This window comes from Pseudophryne corroboree, chromosome 6 (assembly GCF_028390025.1).
Source record: "Pseudophryne corroboree isolate aPseCor3 chromosome 6, aPseCor3.hap2, whole genome shotgun sequence".
Classification (NCBI taxonomy): Eukaryota; Metazoa; Chordata; class Amphibia; order Anura; family Myobatrachidae; genus Pseudophryne; species Pseudophryne corroboree.
In genome coordinates, this window is record NC_086449.1 from 551,575,824 (window position 1) to 551,602,548 (window position 26,725).

Sequence of the window (26,725 nt, forward strand, 5' to 3'; positions counted from 1 at the left end):
ATCATAGCTTTCCAAAATGAAATAAAAAAATCACAACTGTTGCAATGCATTTACAAATAAAATACAAAGGAGAATACAAAAATCTTGTCGCATATGTGGACAAATAGAAGTGAATTCTATCCCCCACCACATAACTAAACTTAAAGATGACATAAATTACAAACCAATTTATTTAAAAAATAATTCTTAATTTGCGAGTATGAAAATTTTGGCCTAGGAGTGCTGTAAAAAAAAACACTGATACTCTAGGCTGCCGTGACTCAAAAAAGTTTGGGAACCACTGGACTACAGTGTTCTCTCTCAAAAAAAATGATCTAACTGTGTAACATTATGAAGTAGCCAAGAAGAGGCACACTGAACACTCTTATATTAGTTATATTAATATTACGCTGAAGGTTATTTACAGTAACCGCTCTAATGTGCAGTAGAGTAGATGAGTTGTTATTTTGTTCTCCCTGCTTAAACACTGGGTCAACCAAACGTCAGCTAAGGGGGTCTGTCCGAGTTGATCGCTCGCTAGCTATTTTTTGCAGCGCTGCGATCACATAGTCGCCGCCTATGGGGGAGTGTATTTTCCCTTTGCAAGTGTGCGAACTCTTGTGCAGCCAAGCGGTACAAAAACAGTTTGTGTCGTTTCTGAATAGGTCTGAACTTACTCAGCCGCTGCGATCACTTCAGCCTGTCTGGGCCTGGAACAGACGTCAGACACCCGCCCTGCAAATGCTTGGACACGCCTGCTTTTTTCCAAACACTCCCAGAAAATGGTGAGTTGACACCCACAAATGCCTTCTTCCTGTCAATCTCCTTGCGATGGGCTGTGCGAATGGATTCTTCGTAAAATCCATCGCTCAGCAACGATCCGCTTTGTACCCATACGACGCGCCTGCAGATTTGCAGAGTTTTGACCTGATCGCAGTGATGCAAAAAATAGCTAGTGTGCGATCAGGTCGGAATGACCCCCTTAGTCCCTTAATAATCTGAACATTCACCAAGTATTTAGTGGAACAATGTACAGAAAATAATTGAAAGGAATGAGTAGTTGAATTACTGATAAGTACTGAACAATGAGCCTAATTCAGACCTGACCGCAGCAGCAACATTTTTCTGTAATGGGCAAAACCACTTTGCAGTGCAGGAGGGGCAGATATAACATGTGCAGAGAGAGTTAGATGTGGGTGGGGTGTGTTCAAACTGAAATCTAAATTGCAGTGTAAAAATAAAGCAGCCAGTATTTACCCTGCACAGAAACAATATAACCCACCCAAATCTAACTCTCTGTACACGTTACATCTGCCCCATCTGCAGTGCACATGGTTTTGCTCATTAGAAAAAGATTTTGCTGCTGCGTCCAGGCCTGAATTAGGCCCTATATGAGGTATGGAGAGGCCGTCTAGACTTGACTTAGACGTTTTCCCGCTGCTCTAAATTTTTATCACACTGAATTGGAGAGACTGACTGAAGAGTGGGACGGACGGAGAGTTGGAGGGACCTAATGAGGAGTGGGATGGACAGTGAGCAAGCGGGATTTGAGGGTCTATTTACTAAGCCTTGGAGAAAGATAAAGTGAAGAGCTAAAGTACCAGCCAATCAGCTACTAACTACCATGTTACAGGCTATGATTGAAACATAGCAATTAGGAGCTGATTGGTTGGTACCTTATCTCTCTCCACGGCTGAGTAAATAACCCCCTTAATGTGGCATGAGAACTGACGCATGCTGCAGTGACCTTTCAGCTATTAATCACGGACATCGAAAAATACTGACAGCAGGGTGGTTTAGGAAAAATTCAGAATAGTGTGCCCCGGGAAAAAGGCCTGGAGAGAACATTGGACTATAGTCTGGAATTCAACTGTAACATACCCTATCTAGAAACTTCTACTAGCAAAAATAAGAATTTACTTACCGATAATTCTATTTCTCATAGTCCGTAGTGGATGCTGGGAACTCCGTAAGGACCATGGGGAATAGCGGCTCCGCAGGAGACTGGGCACAAAAGTAAAGCTTTAGGACTACCTGGTGTGCACTGGCTCCTCCCCCTATGACCCTCCTCCAAGCCTCAGTTAGGATACTGTGCCCGGACGAGCGTACACAATAAGGAAGGATTTATGAATCCCGGGTAAGACTCATACCAGCCACACCGATCACACCGTACAACCTGTGATCTGAATCCAGTTAACAGCATGATAACAGAGGAGCCTCTGGAAAGATGGCTCACAACCACAATAACCCGATTTTTGTAACAATAACTATGTACAAGTATTGCAGACAATCCGCACTTGGGATGGGCGCCCAGCATCCACTACGGACTATGAGAAATAGAATTATCGGTAAGTAAATTCTTATTTTCTCTGACGTCCTAGTGGATGCTGGGAACTCCGTAAGGACCATGGGGATTATACCAAAGCTCCCAAACGGGCGGGAGAGTGCGGATGACTCTGCAGCACCGAATGAGAGAACTCCAGGTCCTCCTCAGCCAGGGTATCAAATTTGTAGAATTTAGCAAACGTGTTTGCCCCTGACCAAGTAGCTGCTCGGCAAAGTTGTAAAGCCGAGACCCCTCGGGCAGTCGCCCAAGATGAGCCCACTTTCCGTGTGGAATGGGCTTTTACAGATTTTGGCTGTGGCAGGCCTGCCACAGAATGTGCAAGCTGAATTGTGCTACAAATCCAACGAGCAATAGTCTGCTTAGAAGCAGGAGCACCCAGCTTGTTGGGTGCATACAGGATAAACAGCGAGTCAGATTTTCTGACTCCAGCCGTCCTGGAAACATATATTTTCAGGGCCCTGACTACGTCCAGCAACTTGGAGTCCTCCAAGTCCCTAGTAGCCGCAGGTACCACAATAGGCTGGTTCACGTGAAACGCTGAAAACACCTTAGGGAGAAATTGAGGATGAGTCCTCAATTCCGCCCTGTCTGGAAGATCAGATAAGGGCCTTTACAGGATAAAGCCCCCAATTCTGACACGCGCCTGGCCGAGGCCAGGGCCAACAACATGACCACTTTCCATGTGAGATATTTTAACTCCACAGATTCAAGTGGTTCAAACCAATGTGACTTTAGGAACCCCAAAACTACATTGAGATCCCAAGGTGCCCCTGGAGGCACAAAAGGAGGCTGTATATGCAGTACCCCTTTTACAAAACGTCTGAACTTCAGGAACTGAAGTTAGTTCTTTCTGGAAGAAAATTGACAGGGCCGAAATTTGAACCATTATGGACCCCAATTTTAGGCACATAGACACTCCTGTTTACAGGAAATGCAGGAATCGACCTAGTTGAAAATTCCTCCATCGGGGCCTTACTGGCCTCGCACCCCGCAACATATTTTCGCCAAATGCGGTGATAATGCTTTGCGGTTACATCCTTCCTGGCTTGATCAGGGTAGGGATGACTTCATCCGGAATGCCTTTTTCCTTCAGGATCCGGCGTTCAACCGCCCTGCCGTTAAACGCAGCCGCGGTAAGTCTTGGAATAGACAGGGTCCTTGCCGGAGCAGGTCCCTTCTTAGGGGTAGAGGCCACGGGTCCTCAGTGAGCATCTCTTGAAGTTCCGGGTACCAAGTCCTTCTTGGCCAATCCGGAGCCACGAGTATAGTTCTTACTCCCCCCCGTCTTATAATTCTCAGTACTTTTGGTATGAGAGGAAGAGGAGGGAACACATACACTGACTGGTACACCCACGGTGTTACCAGAGCGTCCACAGCTATTGCCTGAGGGTCCCTCGACCTGGCGCAATACCTGTCCAATTTTTTGTTTAGGCGGGACGCCATCATGTCCACCTTTGGTTTTTCCCAATGGTTTACAATCATGTGGAAGACTTCTGGGTGAAGTCCCCACTCTCCCGGGTGGAGGCCGTGCCTGCTGAGGAAGTCTGCTTCCCAGTTGTCCACTCCCGGAATGAATACTGCTGACAGTGCTATCCCATGATTTTCCGCCCAGCGAAGAATCCTTGCAGCTTCTGCCATTGACTGCTTCTTGTGCCACCCTGTCTGTTTACATGGGTGACTGCCGTGATGTTGTCCGACTGGATCAACACCGGCTGACCTTGAAGCAGAGGTCTTGCTAAGCTGAGAGCATTGTAAATGGCCCTTAGCTCCAGGATATTTATGTGAAATGATGTCTCCAGGCTTGACCATAAGCCCTGGAAATTTCTTCCCTGTGTGACTGCTCCCCAGCCTCGCAGGCTGGCATCCGTGGTCACCAGGACCCAGTCCTGAATGCCGACTCTGCGGCCCTCTAGAAGATGAGCACTCTGCAACCACCACAGGAGGGACACCCTTGTCCTTGGTGACCGGGTTATCCGCTGATGCATCTTAAGATGCGACCCGGACCATTTGTCCAGCAGGTCCCACTGGAAAGTTCTTGCGTGGAATCTGCCGAATGGCTTTGCTTTGTAGGAAGCTACCATTTTTCCCAGAACCCTTGTGCATTGATGCACTGAGACTTGGCTCGGTTTTAGGAGGTTCCTGACTAGCTCGGATAACTCCCTGGCTCTCTCCTCCGGGAGAAACACCTTTTTCTGAACTGTGTCCAGAATCATCCCTAGGAACAGAAGACGAGTCGTCGGAACCAGCTGCGATTTTGGAATATTGAGAATCCAATCGTGCTGTCGCAACACTACCTGAGATAGTGCTACACCGACCTCCAACTGTTCCCAGGATCTTACCCTTATCAGGAGATCGTCCAAGTAAGGGATAACTAAAACTCCCTTCCTTCGAAGGAGTATCATCATTTCGGCCATTACCTTGGTAAAGACCCGGGGTGCCGTGGACCATCCAAACGGCAGCGTCTGAAACTGATAGTGACAGTTCTGTACCACAAACCTGAGGTACCTTTGGTGAGAAGGGTAAATTTGGACATGAAGGTAAGCATCCTTGATGTCCAGAGACACCATGTAGTCCCCTTCTCTTGAATTTGAACCTCTGTATGTAAGTGTTCAAAGATTTTAGATTTAAAATCGGTCTCACCGAGCCGTCCGGCTTCAGTACCACAACAGTGTGGAGTAATACCCCTTTCCCTGTTGCAGGAGGGGTACCTTAATTATCACCTGCTGGGAATACAGCTTGTGAATGGCTTCCAACACTGCCTCCCTGTCTGCTTGTAAAGCCCCAGCGTCATGCTGAGGGCTTGGCAGAGGCGGGAGAGGGCTTCTGTTCCTGGGAACTGGCTGATTTCTGCAGCCGTTTCCCTCTCCCTCTGTCACGGGGCAGAAATGAGGAACCTTTTGCCCACGTGCCCTTATGGGAACGAAAGGACTGCACCTGATAATACGGCGTCTTCTTATGTTGAGAGGCGACCTGGGGTAAAAACGTGGATTTCCCAGCTGTTGCCGTGGCCACCAGGTCTGAAAGACCGACCCCAAATAACTCCTCCCCTTTATAAGGCAATACTTCCATATGCCATTTGGAATCCGCATCACCTGACCACTGTCGTGTCCATAACCCTCTTCTGGCAGAAATGGACAGCGCACTTACTCTTGATGCCAGTCGGCAAATATCCCGCTGTGCATCACACATATATAGAAATGCATCTTTTAAATGCTCTACAGGCAATAATATACTGTCCCTATCTAGGGTATCAATATTTTCAGTCAGGGAATCCGACCACGCCAACCCAGCACTGCACATCCAGGCTGAGGCGATTGCTGGTCGCAGTATAACACCAGTATGTGTGTAAATACATTTTAGGATACCCTCCTGCTTTTTATCAGCAGGATCCTTAAGGGCGGCCATCTCGGGAGAGGGTAGAGCCCTTGTTTTGACAAGTGTGTGAGCGCTTTATCCCTCCTAGGGGGTGTTTCCCAACGCACCCTAACCTCTGGCGGGAAAGGATATATGCCAATAACTTTTTAGAAATTATCAGTTTTTTATCAGGGGAAACCCACGCTTCATCACACACCTCATTTAATTTCTCAGATTCAGGAAAACTACAGGTAGTTTTTCCTCACTGAACATAATACCCCTATTGGTGGTACTCGTATTATCAGAAATGTGTAAAACATTTTCCATTGCCTCAATCATGTAACGTGTGGCCCTACTGGAAGTCATATTTGTCTCTTCACCGTCGACACTGGAGTCAGTATCCGTGTCGGCGTCTGTATTTGCCATCTGAGGTAACGGGCGCTTTAGAGCCCCTGACGGCCTATGAGACGTCTGGACAGGCACAAGCTGAGTAGCCGGCTGTCTCATGTCAATCACTGTCTTTTGTAAAGAGCTGACACTGTCATGTAATTCCTTCCAGCAGTTCATCCACTCAGGTGTCGACCCCCTAGGGGGTGACATCCCTATTACAGGCAATTTGCTCCGCCTCCACATCATTTTCCTCCTCATACATGTCGACACAAACGTACCGACACACAGCACACACACAGGGAATGCTCTGATAGAGGACAGGACCCCACTAGCCCTTTGGGGAGACAGAGGGAGAGTTTGCCAGCACACACCAGAGCGCTATATATATACAGGGATAACCTTATATAAGTGTTTTTCCCCTTATAGCTGCTGTATTGTTTATACTGCGCCTAATTAGTGCCCCCCTCTCTTTTTTAACCCTTTCTGTAGTGTAGTGACTGCAGGGGAGAGCCAGGGAGCTTCCCTCCAACGGAGCTGTGAGGGAAAATGGCGCCAGTGTGCTGAGGAGATAGGCTCCGCCCCTTTCTCGGCGGCCTTTTCTCCCGTTTTTCAGTGTAATCTGGCAGGGGTTAAAATAAGAATTTACTTACCGATAATTCTATTTCTCGTAGTCCGTAGTGGATGCTGGGAACTCCGTAAGGACCATGGGGAATAGTGGCTCCGCAGGAGACTGGGCACATCTAAAGAAAGCTTTAGGATCACCTGGTGTGCACTGGCTCCTCCCCCTATGACCCTCCTCCAAGCCTCAGTTAGGATACTGTGCCCGGACGAGCGTACACAATAAGGAAGGATTTTGAATCCCGGGTAAGACTCATACCAGCCACACCAATCACACTGTACAACTTGTGATCTGAACCCAGTTAACAGCATGATAATAGAGGAGCCTCTAGAAAAGATGGCTCACTACAACAATAACCCGAATTTTTTGGTAACAATAATTATGTACCAGTATTGCAGACAATCCGCACTTGGGATGGGCGCCCAGCATCCACTACGGACTACGAGAAATAGAATTATCGGTAAGTAAATTCTTATTTTCTCTGACGTCCTAGTGGATGCTGGGAACTCCGTAAGGACCATGGGGATTATACCAAAGCTCCCAAACGGGCGGGAGAGTGCGGATGACTCTGCAGCACCGAATGAGAGAACTCCAGGTCCTCCTCAGCCAAGATATCAACTTTGTAGAATTTTACAAACGTATTTGCTCTTGACCAAGTAACTGCTCGGCAAAGTTGTAAAGCCGAGACCCCTCGGGCAGCTGCCCAAGATGAGCCCACCTTCCTTGTGGAGTGGGCATTTTAAGATTTTTGGCTGTGGCAGGCCTGCCACAGAATGTGCAAGCTGAATTGTACTACAAATCCAACGAGCAATCGTCTGCTTAGAAGCAGGAGCACCCAGTTTGTTGGGTGCATACAGGATAAACAGCGAGTCAGATTTTCTGACTCCAGCCGTCCTGGAAACATGTATTTTCAGGGTCCTGACCACGTCAAGCAACTTGGAATCCTCCAAGTCCTTAGTAGCCGCAGGTACCACAATAGGTTGGTTCATGTGAAATGCAGAAACCACCTTAGGTAGAAAATTTGAGGACGAGTCCTCAATTCTGCCCTTTCAGAATGAAATATTAAGTAAGGGCTTTTATATGATAAAGCCGCCAATTCTGACACCCGCCTGGCTGAAACCAGGGCTAACTCGTCACTTCCATGTGAGATATTTTAAGTCCACAGTGGTGAGTGGTTCAAACCAATGTGACTTTAGGAAACTCAACACAACATTGAGATCCCCAAGGTGCCACTGGAGGCACAAAAGGAGACTGTATATGCAGTACCCCTTTTACAAATGTCTGAACTTCAGGCACTGAAGCCAGTTCTTTTTGGAAGAAAATCGACAGGGCCGAAATTTGAACCTTAATGGACCCTAATTTTAGGCCCATAGACAGTCCTGTTTGCAGGAAACGGAGGAAACGACCCAGTTGAAATTCCTCTGTAGGGGCCTTCTTGGCCTCACTCCACGCAACATATTTTCGCCAAATGCGGTGATAATGTTTTGCGGTTACGTCTTTCCTGGCCTTGACCAGGGTAGGGATCTTCAGGATCCGGCGTTCAACCGCCATGCCGTCAAACGCAGCCGCGGTAAGTCTTGGAACAGACAAGGCCCCTGCTGGAGCAGGTCCTTTCTTAGAGGTAGAGGCCACGGTTCGTCCGTGAGCATCTCTTGAAGTTCCGGATACCAAGTCCTTCTTGGCCAATCCGGAACCACGAGTATAGTTCTTACTCCTCTCCTTCTTATGATTCTCAGTACTTTTGGTACGAGGGGCAGAGGAGGGAACACATACACTGACTGGTACACCCACGGTGTTACCAGAGCGTCCACCGCTATTGCCTGAGGGTCCCTTGACCTGGCGCAATATCTGTCTAGTTTTTTGTTTAGACGGGACGCCATTATGTCAACCTTTTGTTTTTCCCAACGGTTTACAATCAGGTGGAAGACTTCTGGGTGAAGTCCCCACTCTCCCGGGTGAAGGTCGTGTCTGCTGAGGAAGTCTGCTTCCCAGTTGTCCACTCCCGGAATGAACACTGCTGACAGTGCTATCACATGATTTTCCGCCCAGCGAAAATCCTTGCAGCTTCTGCCATTGCCCTCCTGCTTCTCGTGCCGCCCTGTCTGTTTACGTGGGCGACTGACGTGATGTTGTCCGATTGGATCAATACCGCCTGACCCTGAAGCAGGGGTTTCGCTTGACTTAGGGCATTGTAAATGGCCCTTAGTTCCAGAATGTTTATATGAAGAGATGTCTCCAGGCTTGACCATAAGCCCTGGAAATTCCTTCCCTGTGTGACTGCTCCCCAGCCTCGCAGGCTGGCATCCGTGGCCACCAGGACCCAGTCCCGAATGCCGAATCTGCGGCCCTCTAGAAGATGAGCACTCAGCAACCACCACAGGAGGGATACCCTTGTCCCTGGTGACAGGGTTATCCGCTGAAGCATCTGAAGATGCGACCCGGACCATTTGTCCAGAAGGTTCCACTGTGCGTGGAATCTGCCGAATGGGATTGCTTCGTAGGAAGCCACCATTTTTACCCAGAACCCTTGTGCATTGATGCACTGAGACTTGGTTCGGTTTTAGGAGGTTCCTGACTAGCTCGGATAACTCCCTGGCTTTCTCCTCCGGGAGAAGCACCTTCTTTCTGGACTATGTCCAGAATCATCCCTAGGAACAGAAGACAAGTCGTCGGAACCAGCTGTGATTTTGGAATATTGAAAATCCAATCGTGCTGCCGCAACACTACCTGATATAGTGCTACACCGATCTCCAACTGTTCCCTGGATCTTACCCTTATCAGGGAATCGTCCAAGTAAAGGATAACTAAAATTCCCTTCCTTCGAAGGAATATCATCATTTCGGTCATTACTTCAGTAAAGACCCGGGGTGCCGTGGACCATCCCTACGGCAGCGTCCGAACTTGATGTCCCGAGACATCATGTAGTCCCCTTCTTCCAGGTTTGCAATCACTGCTCTGAGTGACTCAATTTTGAATTTGAACCTCTGTATGCAAGTGTTCAAAGATTTTAGATTTTAGATTTTAAAATCGGTCTCACCGAGCCGTCTGGCTTCGTTACCACAATAGTGTGGAATAATACCCCGTTCCCTGTTGCAGGAGGGGTACCTTGATTATCACCTGCTGGGAATACAGCTTGTGAATGGCTTCCAAAACTGCCTCCCTGTCAGCGGGAGACGTCGGTAAAACAGACTTTTGGAAACGGCGAGGGGAATACGTCTCGAATTCCAATTTGTACCCCTGAAATATTATCTGAAGGATCCAGGGGTCTACTTGCGAGTGAGCCCACTGCGCACTGAAATTCATTGAGAACGGGACCCCACCGTGCCTGAACTTGTAAAGCCCTAGCGTCATACTGAGGGCTTGGCAGCGGCGGAAAAGGGTTTCTGTTCCTTGGAACTGGCTGATCTCTGCAGCCATTTTCCTCTGCCTCTGTCACGAGCAGAAAAGAGGAACCCTTTTGTCCGCCTGCCAACCAGGACTGCGCCTGATAATACGGCGTCTTATTTTGAGAGGCGACCTGGGGTACATCCCCTCTTTTAAGGCAATACTTCCAAATGCCGTTTGGAATCCGCATCACCTGACCACTTTACTGGAATAATTGGACAACGCACTTATACTTGATGCCAGTCGGCAAATATTCCGCTGTGCATCCTGCATATATAGAAATGCATCTTTTAATTGCTCTATAGGCAATAATATACTGTCCTTATCTAGGATATCATATTTCCAGTCAGGGAATCCGACCACGCCACCCCAGCACTGCACATCCAGGCTGAGGCGATTGCTGGTCGCAGTATAACACCAGTATGTGTGTAATTACATTTTAGGATACGCTCCTGCTTTCTATCAGCAGGATCCTTAAGGGCGGCCATCTCAGGAGAGGGTAGAGCCCTTGTTTTTACAAGCGTGTGAGCGCTTTATCCACCCTAGGGGGTGTTTCCCAACGCACCCTAACCTCTGGCGGGAAAAGGTATACTGCCAATAACTTTTTAGAAAATATCAATTGTTATCGGGGGGAAACCCACGCATCATCACACACCTCATTTTATTTCTCAGATTCAGGAAAACTACAGGAAGTTTTTCCTCACCAAACATAATACCCCTTTTTTTTGGTGGTATTCATATTATCAGAAAAGTGTAAACTTTTTCCATTGCCTCAATCATGCAATGTGTGGCCCTATTGGAAATCACGGTTGTCTCTTCACCGTCGACACAGGAGTCAGTACCCCTGTCGGCGTCTGTATCTGAGGTAACGGGCGCTTTAGGGCCCCTGTATGAGACGTCTGGACATGCACAAGCTGAGTAGCCGGCTGTCTCATGTCAACCACTGTCTTTTATACAAAGCTGACACTGTCACGCAATTTTAACAGTACATCCACTCAGGTGTCGACCCCCTAGGGGGTGACAACACTATTTCAGACACTCTACTCCGTCTCCTCATCATTTTTCTCCTCATACATGTCGACACCAACGTACCGACACACAGCACACACACAGGGAATGCTCTGATAGAGGACAGGACCCCACTAGCCCTTTGGGGAGACAGAGGGAGAGTTTGCCAGCACACACCAGAGCGCTATATATATATACACAGGGATAACTTTATATAAGTGTTTTTCCCTTTATAGCTGCTGTATTGTTATATACTGCGCCTAATTTGTGCCCCCCTCTCTTTTTTAACCCCTTTCTGTAGTGTAGTGACTGCAGGGGAGAGCCAGGGAGCTTCCCTCCAACTGAGCTGTGAGGGAAAATGGCGCCAGTGTGCTGAGGAGATAAGGACGCCGAGAAAGGGGCGGAGCCTATCATCCTTTTTCTGTATGTTTTGGCAGGGGTTAAATGCATCCATATAGCTCAGGAGTTATATGTGATGCATTTATTTTAGCCATATAAGGTTTTTTTATCGATTTATTGCGTCTCAGGGCGCTGCCCCCCCCAGCGCCCTGCACCCTCAGTGACCGGAGTGTGAAGTGTGCTGAGAGCAATGGCGCACAGCTGCGGTGCTGTGCGCTACCTTATCTGAAGACAGGATCGTCTTCTGCCGCCGATTTTTCCGGACCTCTTCGCTCTTCTGGCTCTGTAAGGGGGACGGCGGCGCGGCTCCGGTGACCCATCCAGGCTGAACCTGTGATCGTCCCTCTGGAGCTAATGTCCAGTAGCCTAAGAAGCCCAATCCACTCTGCACGCAGGTGAGTTCGCTTCTTCTCCCCTTAGTCCCTCGATGCAGTGAGCCTGTTGCCAGCAGGTCTCACTGAAAATAATAAACCTAAACTAAAACTTTCACAAAGAGCTCAGGAGAGCCCCTAGTGTGCACCCTTCTCGTCGGGCACAGAAATCTAACTGGGGCTTGGAGGAGGGTCATAGGGGGAGGAGCCAGTGCACACCAGGTGATCCTAAAGCTTTCTTTAGATGTGCCCAGTCTCCTGCGGAGCCACTATTCCCCATGGTCCTTACGGAGTTCCCAGCATCCACTAGGACGTCAGAGAAAATTCATCCATATAGCCCTGGGGGCTATATGTGATGTATTTTCGCCAGCCAAGGTGTTTTTATTGCTGCTCAGGGCGCCCCCCCCTAGCGCCCTGCACCCTCAGTGACCGAAGTGTGAAGTGTGCTGAGGAGCAATGGCGCACAGCTGCAGTGCTGTGCGCTACCTTGGTGAAGACAGGATGTCTTCTGCCGCCGATTTTCCGGACCTCTTCTTGCTTCTGGCTCTGTAAGGGGGCCGGCGGCGCGGCTCTGGGACCGGACTCCATGGCTGGGCCTGTGTTCGATCCCTCTGGAGCTAATGGTGTCCAGTAGCCTAAGAAGCCCAATCCACTCTGCACGCAGGTGAGTTCGCTTCTTCTCCCCTTAGTCCCTCGATGCAGTGAGCCTGTTGCCAGCAGGTCTCACTGAAAATAAAAAACCTAAAACTAAACTTTTCACTAAGCAGCTCAGGAGAGCCCCTAGTGTGCACCCTTCTCGTTCGGGCACAAAAATCTAACTGAGGCTTGGAGGAGGGTCATAGGGGGAGGAGCCAGTGCACACCAGGTAGTCCTAAAGCTTTACTTTTGTGCCCAGTCTCCTGCGGAGCCGCTATTCCCCATGGTCCTTACGGAGTTCCCAGCATCCACTAGGAGGTCAGAGAAATATATGATAAGGGTAGTACCAGTGCATATCAATTAAAGAGAGTTAACAATAATTTAAATGCGAATCTGGAGCCATTGTGAAGTGCTATTTTAACCGTGCAATTTCACAATTTACACATTTTTTGGTTTTCATTTATATTTCACTTTGTTGCTTATATTTGTGTGGGCATCACCTAAGGTGTACCGCCCAATAGGCACACTAGTCACATATCTATTAAGGTTGAAAGTGTTGTATGGTATAGGTTTTCTTGTTTGTCTATAATTCTATGTATGAACTGCAGGTGTAATTTAGGTCATGTTGATTAAAAGTTAAGTTTTACTAAGAGTAAAGAGTACCCTTATCATAGCGTTTCCTCCCTTTTCCCAACAATAGGGGTAATTCCAAGTTGATCGCAGCAGGAAATTTAGTTAGCAGTTGGGCAAAACCATGGCCCTCATTCCGAGTTGTTCGCTCGCAAGCTGCTTTTAGCAGCTTTGCACACGCTAAGCCGCCGCCTACTGGGAGTGAATCTTAGCATAGTAGATTTGCGAACGAAAGATTAGCAGATTTGCGAATAGACAGTTCTTAGCAGTTTCTGAGTAGCTCAAGACTTACTCTGCCACTGCGATCAGTTCAGTCAGTTTCGTTCCTGGTTTGACGTCACAAACACACCCAGCGTTGACCCAGACACTCCCCCGTTTCTCCAGCCACTCCAGCGTTTTTCCCAGAAACGGCAGCGTTTTTTCGCACACACCCATAAAACGGCCAGTTTCCGCCCAGAAACACCCACTTCCTGTCAATCACACTACGATCACCAGAACGAAGAAAAATCCTCGTAATGCCGTGAGTAAAATACTAACTTAATAGCAAATTTACTTGTCGCAGTCGCACTGCGGACATTGCGCATGCGCATTAGCGACTAATCGCTCCGTTGCGAAAAAAAAATAACAAGCGATCAACTCGGAATGACCACCCATGTGCACTGCAGGGGAGGCAGATATAACATCTGCAGAGAGAGTTAGATTTGGGTGGGTTATTTTGTTTCTGTGCAGGGTAAATACTGGCTGCTTTATTTGTACACTGCAATTTAGATTGCAGATTGAACTCACCACACCCAAATCTAACTCTCTCTGCAAATGTTATATCTGCCTCCCCTGCAGTGCACATGGTTTTGCCCAACTGCTAAAAAATTTCCTGCTGCGATCAACTTGGAATTACCCCCAATATTCCATCAACTCTACCAGTGTACAGAACATCTTACTGACAATATGACAATTCTCTTTTAACTACTGTTTTCTTATGGATTTCCAGCTGAACCAGTGCAGTAGCCTACCCTTACCTTTTCCTGCATAAACCAAGCAAATAGGGCAGAGGTTCCCAAATGCGGTCCTCAAGGCACCCCAACAGTCCAGGTTTTAGATATATCCATGGCTCAGCACAGATGGTTAAATCAAATTGATTGAGGAGCTAATTAAGTCACCTGTGGCCAAGCATGGATACATTTAAAACCAGGACCGTTGGGGTGCCTTGAGGACCGCGTTTGTGAACCTCTGAAATAGGTCGTTCTGGCAAAAGAGGACAGCATGCCATTATGCAAACATGTTTTAGTTCTAGGAGAATGCACTTCTATCAGATTACGCTATTAATGATAGCTAGAGGTCCCCCCCCCCCCCATTCCCCTAACTCAGATTTATTACAGGTCAAGTATCCCTTATCCAAATATTCCGAAATACGGAATATTCCGAAATACAGACTTTTTTTGAGTGAGAGTGAGAAAGTGAAACCTTTGTTTTTTGATGGCTCAATGTGCACAAACTTTGTTTAATACACAAAGTTATTAAAAATATTGTATTAAATGGCCTTTAGGCTGTGTGTATTAGGTGTATATGAAACATAAATGAATTGTGTGAATGTAGAGACACTTTGTTTAATGCACAAAGTTATAAAAAATATTGGCTATAATGACCTTCAGGCTGTGTGTATAAGGTGTATATGTAACATAAATGTATTCTGTGCTTAGATTTAGGTCCCATCACCATGATATCTCATTATAGTATGCAATTATTCCAAAATACGGAAAAATCCGATATCCAAAATACCTCTGGTCCCAAGCATTTTGGATTAGGGATACTCAACCTGTACTAGAGTTTAAAGAATAATATATTCCCTAAGGATGCAGCCATAACAAAAGGACCAGATAAATAAATAAAGAACGGCTGCGCAATGGACTTGGGAACAGAAATACAAATGGAGAGCTGACGAATATAAAAAAATGTATTAATATACAGAACGATTAAAAACATGTATATAAAATACTTAAATACTGAATGATAATTAGCTGATATCACTCAACCAGTGCTGTGTAAATTAATGAGGGATTACCCAAGAATAAATAAACGGTTTGATATACAAGCAATTTGTGAAGCTACAGGAGCGGCAACAGTTGCAGTTTGTGGGAGTAGTAACTGTGAAACGTTACAATGTATCCTTTGTGTGGATACTTTTCATAGCCATAAGTGAAACACGGTATGCAAGGGTGTTCCACTCGCTGGTTATGGTAAAGATGTTGTTCAGTTCAATGTGTTATCATTGCGACTACTGCATGGAAGCAGACTATTTAACATGCCAAATCCTAAAAGGAGCAGTTACAGCAAATTGTTATTTCATTAGATATACCTAGACAGTGTTTCATGTTCTTTCCTTTAGTGCAGGTTGTGAGCAAATTTGGAGCAACAGGTCTACCACATCTTTGCTTACCATATCAAATGTTCAGGCATCACTTAGCCCTGGTCCCACAACCAATGAAGCACCATGCTAAATCATTTTTATTAAATTTTTTTAGAATTCTTTATCTTGAGTGCTCACCAGAATTTACCCGTTACCTGTATTATTTACTTACTTATTCCTATATTATGTATGCGACGGCAGCTGTATCTGCATACGAAATGCGACGCTACAGTGTTTTCAGTGTTACAGCCACAGACACACACACAGAATATAGGCATGCTGCATATCATTTTAATCAGCAGAGTATACTTAAAGTTTTGCAAATAAAACGCATTTTCGGCACAAAAAAAAGACACCCGACGCTAACATAGTTGCACAGGACCTGTCATCTCACTCATGCCAGGCATCTCTGGCAGCGTGGCGTATTAAGGCAAGATGTATGAAGACACATATGTACCGGGGAAAACAGAAGAAAGATAGGTGAGCCATTTTACAGCTAGAATGAACACCTTAAGCGAATAATACAGGTAAATCTACGTAACTACCAGGGAATGGGGGCGGTGTAAGAGGGGGACAGAACTTGAACAAGAAAGAAAGTAATGTAATTTATTCTGACACTGTAACATAGAGATACTATAGCATGCTAAAGAATTTTGGGAAGATGAGCACACATTTATAATATGGCCAGGAAAGAGGTAAGATTATTAGACAGAGATACTGTTTTCTACTGAATGTGGATATCTGTCGTTTAACTTGTACTCCTATTTAAAATATGAATATATTATACTGCAGTCTCTCATTATTTACACGTCTTACCTGTAATGTTTCCTTTTAAGAAATCCAAGTCTAATATACATGTTTAAAGAAAAAGGGAATGTTCGGGTCTGCCAGTATTCCATATCCCCAAGAGTAATACTGAATTAGTTTATGGTACAATTGTACAAAATGTAACCTTTGGTTCTGTGTAAATATTTCAACATATTATTAATATAGTGATAATATAATCTCATACTCATAAACTAAGAATAACACCCAAACTGAGCAATTTATAAACACTAAACAATTTGGTTCCCATTCATAATTTCTTGCTATGATGAAAGTCAAAATGAAAGGTGCTCCAATATAATATAGCATACCTCATATAACACTGACGTGTTACCATGCAATAGTGGTCCATAACAAATATACGAATGGCCGACCACCCATCCCAAATCAGAAGCAGCCCACCATACCTGCAGTGGTGAAAAACAAATGTACATTTCATTAAATTTGATAACTATATTAAAAAGGTAAAGTAGTCAGAATATAAAATTGCAAATCTTAAATGATCCATACAATGATGCTAAGAAAGTGTGGAAAGAGCTATGAATGTGAATAAAACTATCATGGGGGAAGTAGAGCAGGAAGCCTGCGGGTGTGAGCCCGGTGTTTCCAAGGTTTATAGTGCTGGGTCTGCCGTTTGCTACTTACATTACACTAAATGGTGGGGATCAGTTCTATGCCAGCTGCCTAACTGGGAGGTCTGCTTTATACGCCAGCTGTCCAATTGATAGACATGACTGGTACGCCACCCACCAGAGTGAACTTAAAAGTTAAAGTTAAAGGTTAAAGTTACACAGGCATTAACGAAACCTGGGTAGAGTGACCTGGGTCGCACCTTTCACTAGTCTGTCCCGGGTTTGAGCCTGGCAGCTACCAGGGTTGAGGGCCCAGGACACACAACCCAGGTTGACCCTTTCATACCGACACATGACCTGGGGTGCCCCAGCAATATCCAGGGCCTGAGTTGCGGTGTGAAAGGGGTATTAGAAATACTTTGTATTCTTCTGTATATAGTTGCTGGACATCATTTACGCACTCACTAACTTTATACTTTCAAGATGTAACAACTGTTATCATCAAAACTTTAGTCGACCCTTACCTCACCCGGTTTCAAGCCATAAATAGCCGACATGGTCCAGTTCAGCATCACAGCATACCCAGCTGTACATCTCACAACACCCTAAATTCAATACAAGTGTCACCACATTCCATTAACATTGCACAACAAATTACTAACACATTTTAAACTCTAGGAATAAACACGTAACATAAGGAGAGAAAAATAGTTAAATAAAGCAGAGTATAATGAAGAACAATAACAATTTAAAGGGATATTTTTTTCCACCTTAAAACAACTTCCTTATTTGCACAGTAACATAGTAATTGAGGTTGAATAGAGGCAAAAAGCCCATCGTGTTCAACTTGTATTCTGTATTAAGTCGAGTTGATTATAATGTACCTGCCGAAGTAATGTTTTATGACTAGTTAACAACTATAAATCATGTTACACCTGGATTATCAACGTCAATATGTCACAACTGAGGGCTGGGGACCGTGACTGGGGGAGCCTCAGTTGTAGGGGCTGAGGTATATGTGTACCTGGGAGGCAGTACAGGGTTCTTAGACATGCAGGGAACCTATAGAACAAATGCCCGAAGGCGTGACCAAGACAACGAAGGAAAGTTCAAAGGTTTATTAAACACAGTTCAGAGGAATACTTGGGATCGATGACGGAACACCGATGGTGACTTGGGATCGATGACGGAACACCGATGGTGACTTGGGATCGATGGCGGAACACCGATGGTGACTTGGGATCGATGGCGGAACACTAATGGAGACTTGGGGGTCGATGGCGGAACACCGATGGTGACTTGGGATCGATGGCGGAACACCGATGGAGACTTGGGATCGATGGCGGAACACCGATGGAGACTTGGGATCGATGGCGGAACACCGATGGAGACTTGGGATCGATGGCGGAACACCGATGGTTACTGGGGATCGATGGCGGAACACCGATGGTTACTTTGGGATCGATGGCGGAACACCGATGGTTACTGGGGATCGATGGCGGAACACCGATGGAGACTTGGGATCGATGGCGGAACACCGATGGTGACTTGGGATCGATGGCGGAACACCGATGGTGACTGGGGATCGATGGCGGAACACCGATGGTTACTGGGCATCGATGGCGGAACACCGATGGTTACTGGGGATCGATGGCGGAACACAGATGGAGACTTGGGATCGATGGCAGAACACCGATGGTGACTGGGGATCGATGGCGGAGCACCGATGGAGACTCGGGATCGATGGCGGAACACCGATGGTTACTGGCAGGGCAGAGCACCGCTGGAAGCTAGAAGCTGGAAGCCGGTCTCAGGTAACTGCCAGTCACAGGGAGCAATGTAGACACTGCAGAGTCAGGCTGTACTGCAGAGAAAGTCCATGGAAGAACTGCACACTGGAATCACTGTAGACAATTGAAGCACTGACTTCTTTCCACCCCAGGAACAAGATATTTATACCAGCTGGGAAACAGGGATTGGCTGGCTGATTAACCAGAGACCAGAGTGCAGCTGCTGGGTAATCAGGCTGAGAGCAGAGTGCAGCTGATAGGCTGAAAGGTATCATGTGATTAGGAAAACATGGCTGCGCCCATGTTAGCTTTTGGAGGGAAAGATTGTTTGTAACTTGCATGTGAAACTTAACCCTGATGCTGCCAGAATCACAGTAAGGAGATTAGAGACAATGAGATGCAGCGTCCTGCACACAGACAGTGCAGATGGAATCCAGGCTTGGAACACTGGGACAGTCTCAGGAGGCATTTGGAAGGTAAATACTGATAAGGAATTACCTGGATCGTGACAGCACCCCCTCCTTTAGGAGTGGCCCCAGGACACTTCTTATAAATTCTTTACCTGAACAAATGGAAGAATCTAGATTGAATCCTGATGAACTTGAACTGGCTGGAACCAGATGAGACTGTACTGGACCTATGGACGAGACCAGATTGAGTCCAGACCAACTTGAACCGGCTGAGACCGGCGGAGACTTTGGGCCGACGGATAGGACAGGATTGAGTTTGGAGACCGTTGAATCAGCTGGAACTGAAGTAGTCTTTGGACCTACGGATGGAACCGGATTGGGTCCAGAAAAGCTTGAACCGGCTGGGACCGGAGGAGTCTTTGGATTGACATTCGAATCAGCTGGAACTGAAGGAGTCTGAATCCGGTTAGAACCGGAATGAGTGGTATCTGAGTGTTCAGTTAGACCATCCTGGACATGGTCCATGCTGGATGCCAACAGGGTGGTGCTCTCTGAAGACGGCAAACAGGAGTTCATAACTGCATCTGTAGCACAAAAATTTCCATCTGGGAACTTGGCTCTGGATACTTCCCTTGGGGCTGAAACTTTGGTGACCCCTCCTGGGGTTGACGAATCAGACACCTCTCTCAGGGTTGTTTTCTCCAGCACCCCTCCTGGGGTTGACAGATCAGAAACTCCTTTTTGAGAAGACTCATATGCCCCTACTAGAGCTTGAACATTGGATACCCCTCCTGGGGTTGTAGACACGAACGCCCCTTCTTGGGCTGTAGACACAGACGTCCCTTCTTGGGCTTTAGACACAGACGCCCCTTCTTGGGCTGTAGACACAGACGCCCTTCCTTGGGCTGAGGAAAGTTCGGACACTAGGATCTGGTACTGTACCAGATATTTACCGACTGTTCGTGTCCCCTGACGTAGCCTGAGGATATCAGAGGAGGCAGAGGTCACACGACCTGGTTCGTCAAAGATGCACCTGAAGGTTGCCACGAAATCTGCATATGAAGAGAGCAGGGCATCAGACTTCTCCCATAGAGGTGATACCCAATCGAGGGTGGAGCCACTGAGGAGGGAGATGATGTAAGCAACCTTGGTGCGGTCAGTTGGGAAACTGCCAGGCTGTAACTCAAAATATATCTCACACTGATTTAGGAAACCCCGACAGGCTTTTGGGGAACCAGCAAACTTGGCAGGTGTCGGTAAATGGAGACAAGGAGCAGAAACGGGAATGGTGGGTGGGGATACCACCAAAGGTACTGCAGTCGGCACACTGGACGCCCCTGAACCACGGAGGGTTACTTGTATTCCATCCAGCCGAGAGGAGAGGTCCTGGAGACAGCGAATCACATGGCCCTGTGCAGTCTCCTGACGTTCAAGGCAGGCTGCAAGTTCTTGCATCGGCCTGGTCGCTTGGACCTGGTCTCCGGACGGATCCATTAGGTCAGTGCCTTACTGTCACAACTGAGGGCTGGGGACCGTGACTGGGGGAGCCTCAGTTGTAGGGGCTGAGGTATATGTGTACCTGGGAGGCAGTACAGGGTTCTTAGACATGCAGGGAACCTATAGAACAAATGCCCGAAGGCGTGACCAAGACAACGAAGGAAAGTTCAAAGGTTTATTAAACACAGTTCAGAGGAATACTTGGGATCGATGACGGAACACCGATGGTGACTTGGGATCGATGGCGGAACACCGATGCTGACTTGGGATCGATGGCGGAACACCGATGCTGACTTGGGATCGATGGCGGAACACTAATGGAGACTTGGGGTCGATGGCGGAACACCGATGGTGACTTGGGATCGATGGCGGAACACCGATGGAGACTTGGGATCGATGGCGGAACACCGATGGAGACTTGGGATCGATGGCGGAACACCGATGGAGACTTGGGATCGATGGCGGAACACCGATGGAGACTTGGGATCGATGGCGGAACACCGATGGTTACTGGGGATCGATGGCGGAACACCGATGGTTACTTTGGGATCGATGGCGGAACACCGATGGTTACTGGGGATCGATGGCGGAACACCGATGGAGACTTGGGATCGATGGCGGAACACCGATGGTGACTTGGGATCGATGGCGGAACACCGATGGTGACTGGGGATCGATGGCGGAACACCGATGGTTACTGGGCATCGATGGCGGAACACCGATGGTTACTGGGGATCGATGGCGGAACACCGATGGAGACTTGGGATCGATGGCAGAACACCGATGGTGACTGGGGATCGATGGCGGAGCACCGATGGAGACTCGGGATCGATGGCGGAACACCGATGGTTACTGGCAGGGCAGAGCACCGCTGGAAGCTAGAAGCTGGAAGCCGGTCTCAGGTAACTGCCAGTCACAGGGAGCAATGTAGACACTGCAGAGTCAGGCTGTACTGCAGAGAAAGTCCATGGAAGAACTGCACACTGGAATCACTGTAGACAATTGAAGCACTGACTTCTTTCCACCCCAGGAACAAGATATTTATACCAGCTGGGAAACAGGGATTGGCTGGCTGATTAACCAGAGACCAGAGTGCAGCTGCTGGGTAATCAGGCTGAGAGCAGAGTGCAGCTGATAGGCTGAAAGGTATCATGTGATTAGGAAAACATGGCTGCGCCTATGTTAGCTTTTGGAGGGAAAGATTGTTTGTAACTTGCATGTGAAACTTAACCCTGATGCTGCCAGAATCACAGTAAGGAGATTAGAGACAATGAGATGCAGCGTCCTGCACACAGACAGTGCAGATGGAATCCAGGCTTGGAACACTGGGACAGTCTCAGGAGGCATTTGGAAGGTAAATACTGATAAGGAATTACCTGGATCGTGACACAATATTTTAAATGTTATAACCTTGGATATCCTTTTCAATCAGAAATTCATCTAATCCTTTTTTAAATGCATTTACAGAGTCCTCCATTACCACCTTCCCTAGCAAGGAATTCCAAATCCTTATTGCCCTAGAAGTGAAGAACCCTTGCAGTTCGCCCAATGATTTCTACTGCAAAAACTGGAGATTATAATTTGCTAATCTGGTTTTCTTGAGTCCTTGGCAGCATATGCAATGAGGTTATTCTACCCCCCTCCCCTCCTCTTCATAGTTAGAACAGGAAATAAACATACACCTGAAGGGTATATAGATATAGCGCCACACATTTCAACTTTACATGTCTTCTGATTCTCCCCAAACTGTGACATATCATTACACAATATATTGGCAATCATGAAAAATGAGCGAGAGCAGCATGCTGCCATGGGGGATGCAAGAAAACCAGACTAATAATAATAATAATAATAATAATAATAATAATCATCCCAATTTTCATGGAGAAATGGCTACTCTGCCTACAATGCCTGTAATTTAGAGACCCCCGTTGTGGATTTAATAGCAATAGAGAATAAAACTTTCATCGGGGCATATTCAGTAACACTATGTGGGAAAGACTCTAGAAACAGCAAAAATGAGAAACCCCTGGAATACTAGAACAGGCTAATAAAATCTGATGCAGCAGCAGTTCACCTGAAACTAGCACCCTTTGATGTGAACATTAGAAATTAGGAAAGTTGGTGAACATGTGGGCAAAGGACCAGGTCGCCACAGTCACAGCTGCTTCCAAGAAAAGGCCACAGCTCGCAAAACCAACCTGTGTGAGAGCAGCCATGAACCAATTTGCCAAGGAACATGGAGGATGCCAGACACTGAAGGACTACCACACTATGGAGACAAAACTATGAATAAAGAAACATCCATGAAGCTTGTACTACCAAATAAAAGATTCCTAATAACCTGGTAAAACAGAGCAACCAGACCACCAAATAGCAGACACCATGCACAATGCCATCGCAGAGGAAATATGGTCTAGAGCCCAGAAAAACCATGTCAGATTGAACCACAGGAACAACAGGAAGAACAGACCAAACCATAAGCCATCAAACAAAACACCTATGCAAACAGTGCAGGTCTCTATCATCCATAGGTCAACACTCCACACCTATGCGTCAAAGCAGTGGCAAATCAATCCAAGGAGTAAGAGTACAGAATCAGATGTGTGACAGAACACATTCCCCTGTTAACATGACTTCAGAGAGTACCAAAACACAGGGCACAAAAACTGCACACATACCCATCAACAGAAACTCTACCTAGTGGGATTCCAGCCCCGTCCTCATAAAGCACAGCTGATGATTTACACACTGAGCCATCAAAGCTCCTATTGTACAACAGGATGGAGTAAACAGTAGTGCGTGGACTCCCTCTTGGAGTGAAAACAAAGACACAGCTGCTGTGTGTTCTGCGTTCATCTCTGTATCAGGCCCTGTAAACTTTTGGATTTTAACGGATACAAATCTTCCTTAGTTACAATACTATCAGCAAATGTTATTTACTAATGAAGCTCAACCATGGGAGCGGGTGGCTGCCTCTGTTCAGTGGAAGTTCAATCACTGCAGAGCTTCCCCAACAATCTCTGGTACAGTAGCTTTTGGTCACAACCACCACAACATAAGGTTTTAACTTCTTGACAGATTTTTCAGATGTATTAAAAGAAATTATTTAATTTGCGTCAGAAAAATCAAAGCAAATCAAAGCAAATAATATTACAAATAGAAACAATTACTAAACTTATAGCACAGGGATCAAGTGCTATTAAGCTGGAGATGGTTCAGACTGCAGTCCAGGTTGGAGAAAGAAGCTGGAACTCCAAGCAGTCAGCTCCTGACATTACAGCTGAACAAGTACTCCAGCATGCCTTGCAAATGCACAGGATGTCAATGTTCTCTTACCATAATGCACCAGTCACAATGAAGCACAATGAATATTTTTCAGCAGTGCAAAGTCAGGCAAGGCATCACTCCATCACAAGGCAATTCCACCACTTTAATGCTCCTAAAGGTAGACTGAGGTGTCAGGAAAGCAATCTATGGATCCTCTGCTGCTCCTAGCAGCCGTCCAGCCACAGGTAAACCCAGAAGCCACAAAAAGAAACCCAAATAAACAAACTGTATTCCTGACTTTGAAAGTAGGTGTGATCCTATAGTGATACGGTCATTAGGTCGACAGTCACTAGGTTGACCACGATAGGTCGACATGTGTTAGGTCACAGGGTAACTAGGTTGACATGGTCATTAGGTCGACCTGTACTAGGTCGACAAGTCAAAAGGTCAACATGAGTTTTTCACATTTTCTTTATTTTGGGGGATTGTTCCATACTTGATGATCTACGTGGACCATGATTGGAACGGTAACCTTGCCCGAACCATGGCGAGCGAAGCGAGCCATGCGAGAGGACACGGTGCACTAATTGGGGTTCCCCGTCCCTTTACTAAGTAAACAACACAAAAAAATATATATCCAAAAACTCATGTCGACCTTTTCACCTGTCGACCTAGTACAGGTCGACCTAACGACCATGTAGACATAACACATGTCGACATATTGTGGTCGACCCAATGAGTGTCGACCTAAGTTGAGTTGACCCATACCCAATCCTATATACCCTCCATGTTTAACACATTTCATGTACTGACTCTGGAGAAAGAGTAAATTAACATAATTTCCTATTCTGCCATGGAGAAGAGGAGAAAATAAGAATTTACTTACCGATAATTCTATTTCTCGGAGTCCGTAGTGGATGCTGGGGTTCCTGAAAGGACCATGGGGAATAGCGGCTCCGCAGGAGACAGGGCACAAAAAGTAAAGCTTTAGGATCAGGTGGTGTGCACTGGCTCCTCCCCCTATGACCCTCCTCCAAGCCTCAGTTAGGATACTGTGCCCGGACGAGCGTACACAATAAGGAAGGATTTTGAATCCCGGGTAAGACTCATACCAGCCACACCAATCACACTGTACAACCTGTGATCTGAACCCAGTTAACAGTATGATAACAGCGGAGCCTCTGAAAAGATGGCTCACAACAATAATAACCCGATTTTTGTAACTATGTACAAGTATTGCAGATAATCCGCACTTGGGATGGGCGCCCAGCATCCACTACGGACTCCGAGAAATAGAATTATCGGTAAGTAAATTCTTATTTTCTCTATCGTCCTAGTGGATGCTGGGGTTCCTGAAAGGACCATGGGGATTATACCAAAGCTCCCAAACGGGCGGGAGAGTGCGGATGACTCTGCAGCACCGAATGAGAGAACTCCAGGTCCTCCTCAGCCAGGGTATCAAATTTGTAGAATTTTGCAAACGTGTTTGCCCCTGACCAAGTAGCTGCTCGGCAAAGTTGTAAAGCCGAGACCCCTCGGGCAGCCGCCCAAGATGAGCCCACTTTCCTTGTGGAATGGGCTTTTACTGATTTTGGCTGTGGCAATCCTGCCACAGAATGTGCAAGCTGAATTGTACTACAAATCCAACGAGCAATCGTCTGCTTAGAAGCAGGAGCACCCAGCTTGTTGGGTGCATACAGGATAAACAGCGAGTCAGATTTTCTGACTCCAGCCGTCCTGGAAACATATATTTTCAAGGCCCTGACAACGTCAAGCAACTTAGAGTCCTCTAAGTCCCTGGTAGCCGCAGGTACCACAATAGGTTGGCTCATGTGAAATGCAGAAACCACCTTAGGTAGAAATTGAGGACGAGTCCTCAATTCCGCCCTGTCAGAATGAAAAATTAAGTAAGGGCTTTTATATGATAAAGCCGCCAATTCTGACACACGCCTGGCTGAAGCCAAGGCTAACAGCATCGACACCTTCCATGTGAGATATTTTAAGTCCACAGTGGAAAGTGGTTCAAACCAATGTGACTTTAGAAAACTCAACACCACATTGAGATCCCAAGGTGCCACTGGAGGCACAAAAGGAGGCTGTATGTGCAGGACCCCTTTTACAAATGTCTGAACTTCAGGTACTGAAGCCAGTTCTTTCTGGAAGAAAATCGACAGGGCCGAAATTTGAACCTTAATGGACCCTAATTTTAGGCCCATAGACAGTCCTGTTTGCAGGAAATGAAGGAAACGACCCAGTTGAAATTCCTCTGTAGGGGCCTTCTTGGCCTCACACCACGCAACATATTTACGCCAAATGCGGTGATAATGTTTTGCGGTTACGTCCTTCCTGGCTTTGACCAGAGTAGGGATGACTTCTTCTGGAATGCCTTTTTCCCTCAGGATCCGGCGTTCAACCGCCATGCCGTCAAACGCAGCCGCGGTAAGTCTTGGAACAGACAAGGCTCCTGCAGTAGCAGGTCCTTTCTTAGAGGTAGAGGCCACGGTTCGTCCGTGAGCATCTCTTGAAGTTCCGGGTACCAAGTCCGTCTTGGCCAATCCGGAACCACGAGTATAGTTCTTACTCCTCTCCTTCTTATGATTCTCAGTACTTTTGGTATGAGAGGCAGAGGAGGGAACACATACACTGACTGGTACACCCACGGCGTTACCAGAGCGTCCACTGCTATTGCCTGAGGGTCCCTTGACCTGGCGCAATATCTGTCCAGTTTTTTGTTGAGGCGGGACGCCATCATGTCCACCTTTGGTTTTTCCCAACGGTTTACAATCAGGTGGAAGACTTCTGGGTGAAGTCCCCACTCTCCCGGGTGAAGGTCGTGTCTG

The 26,725-nt window shown here is 46.8% G+C and overlaps 1 protein-coding gene across 1 annotated transcript in view; it reads right to left on the bottom strand.

Moving 5' to 3' along the window:
* Positions 1–26,725, bottom strand: part of ACSS3 (acyl-CoA synthetase short chain family member 3) — a 295,452-nt gene that overhangs the window by 119,857 nt on the left and 148,870 nt on the right. The window contains exons 7-8 of the mRNA XM_063927708.1: positions 17,443–17,523; positions 16,658–16,753 (exon numbers count right to left, since the gene is read on the bottom strand). Of these exons, the coding sequence (XP_063783778.1) occupies positions 16,658–16,753; positions 17,443–17,523 (177 nt within the window). The remainder of the gene's footprint in view (positions 1–16,657; positions 16,754–17,442; positions 17,524–26,725) is intronic.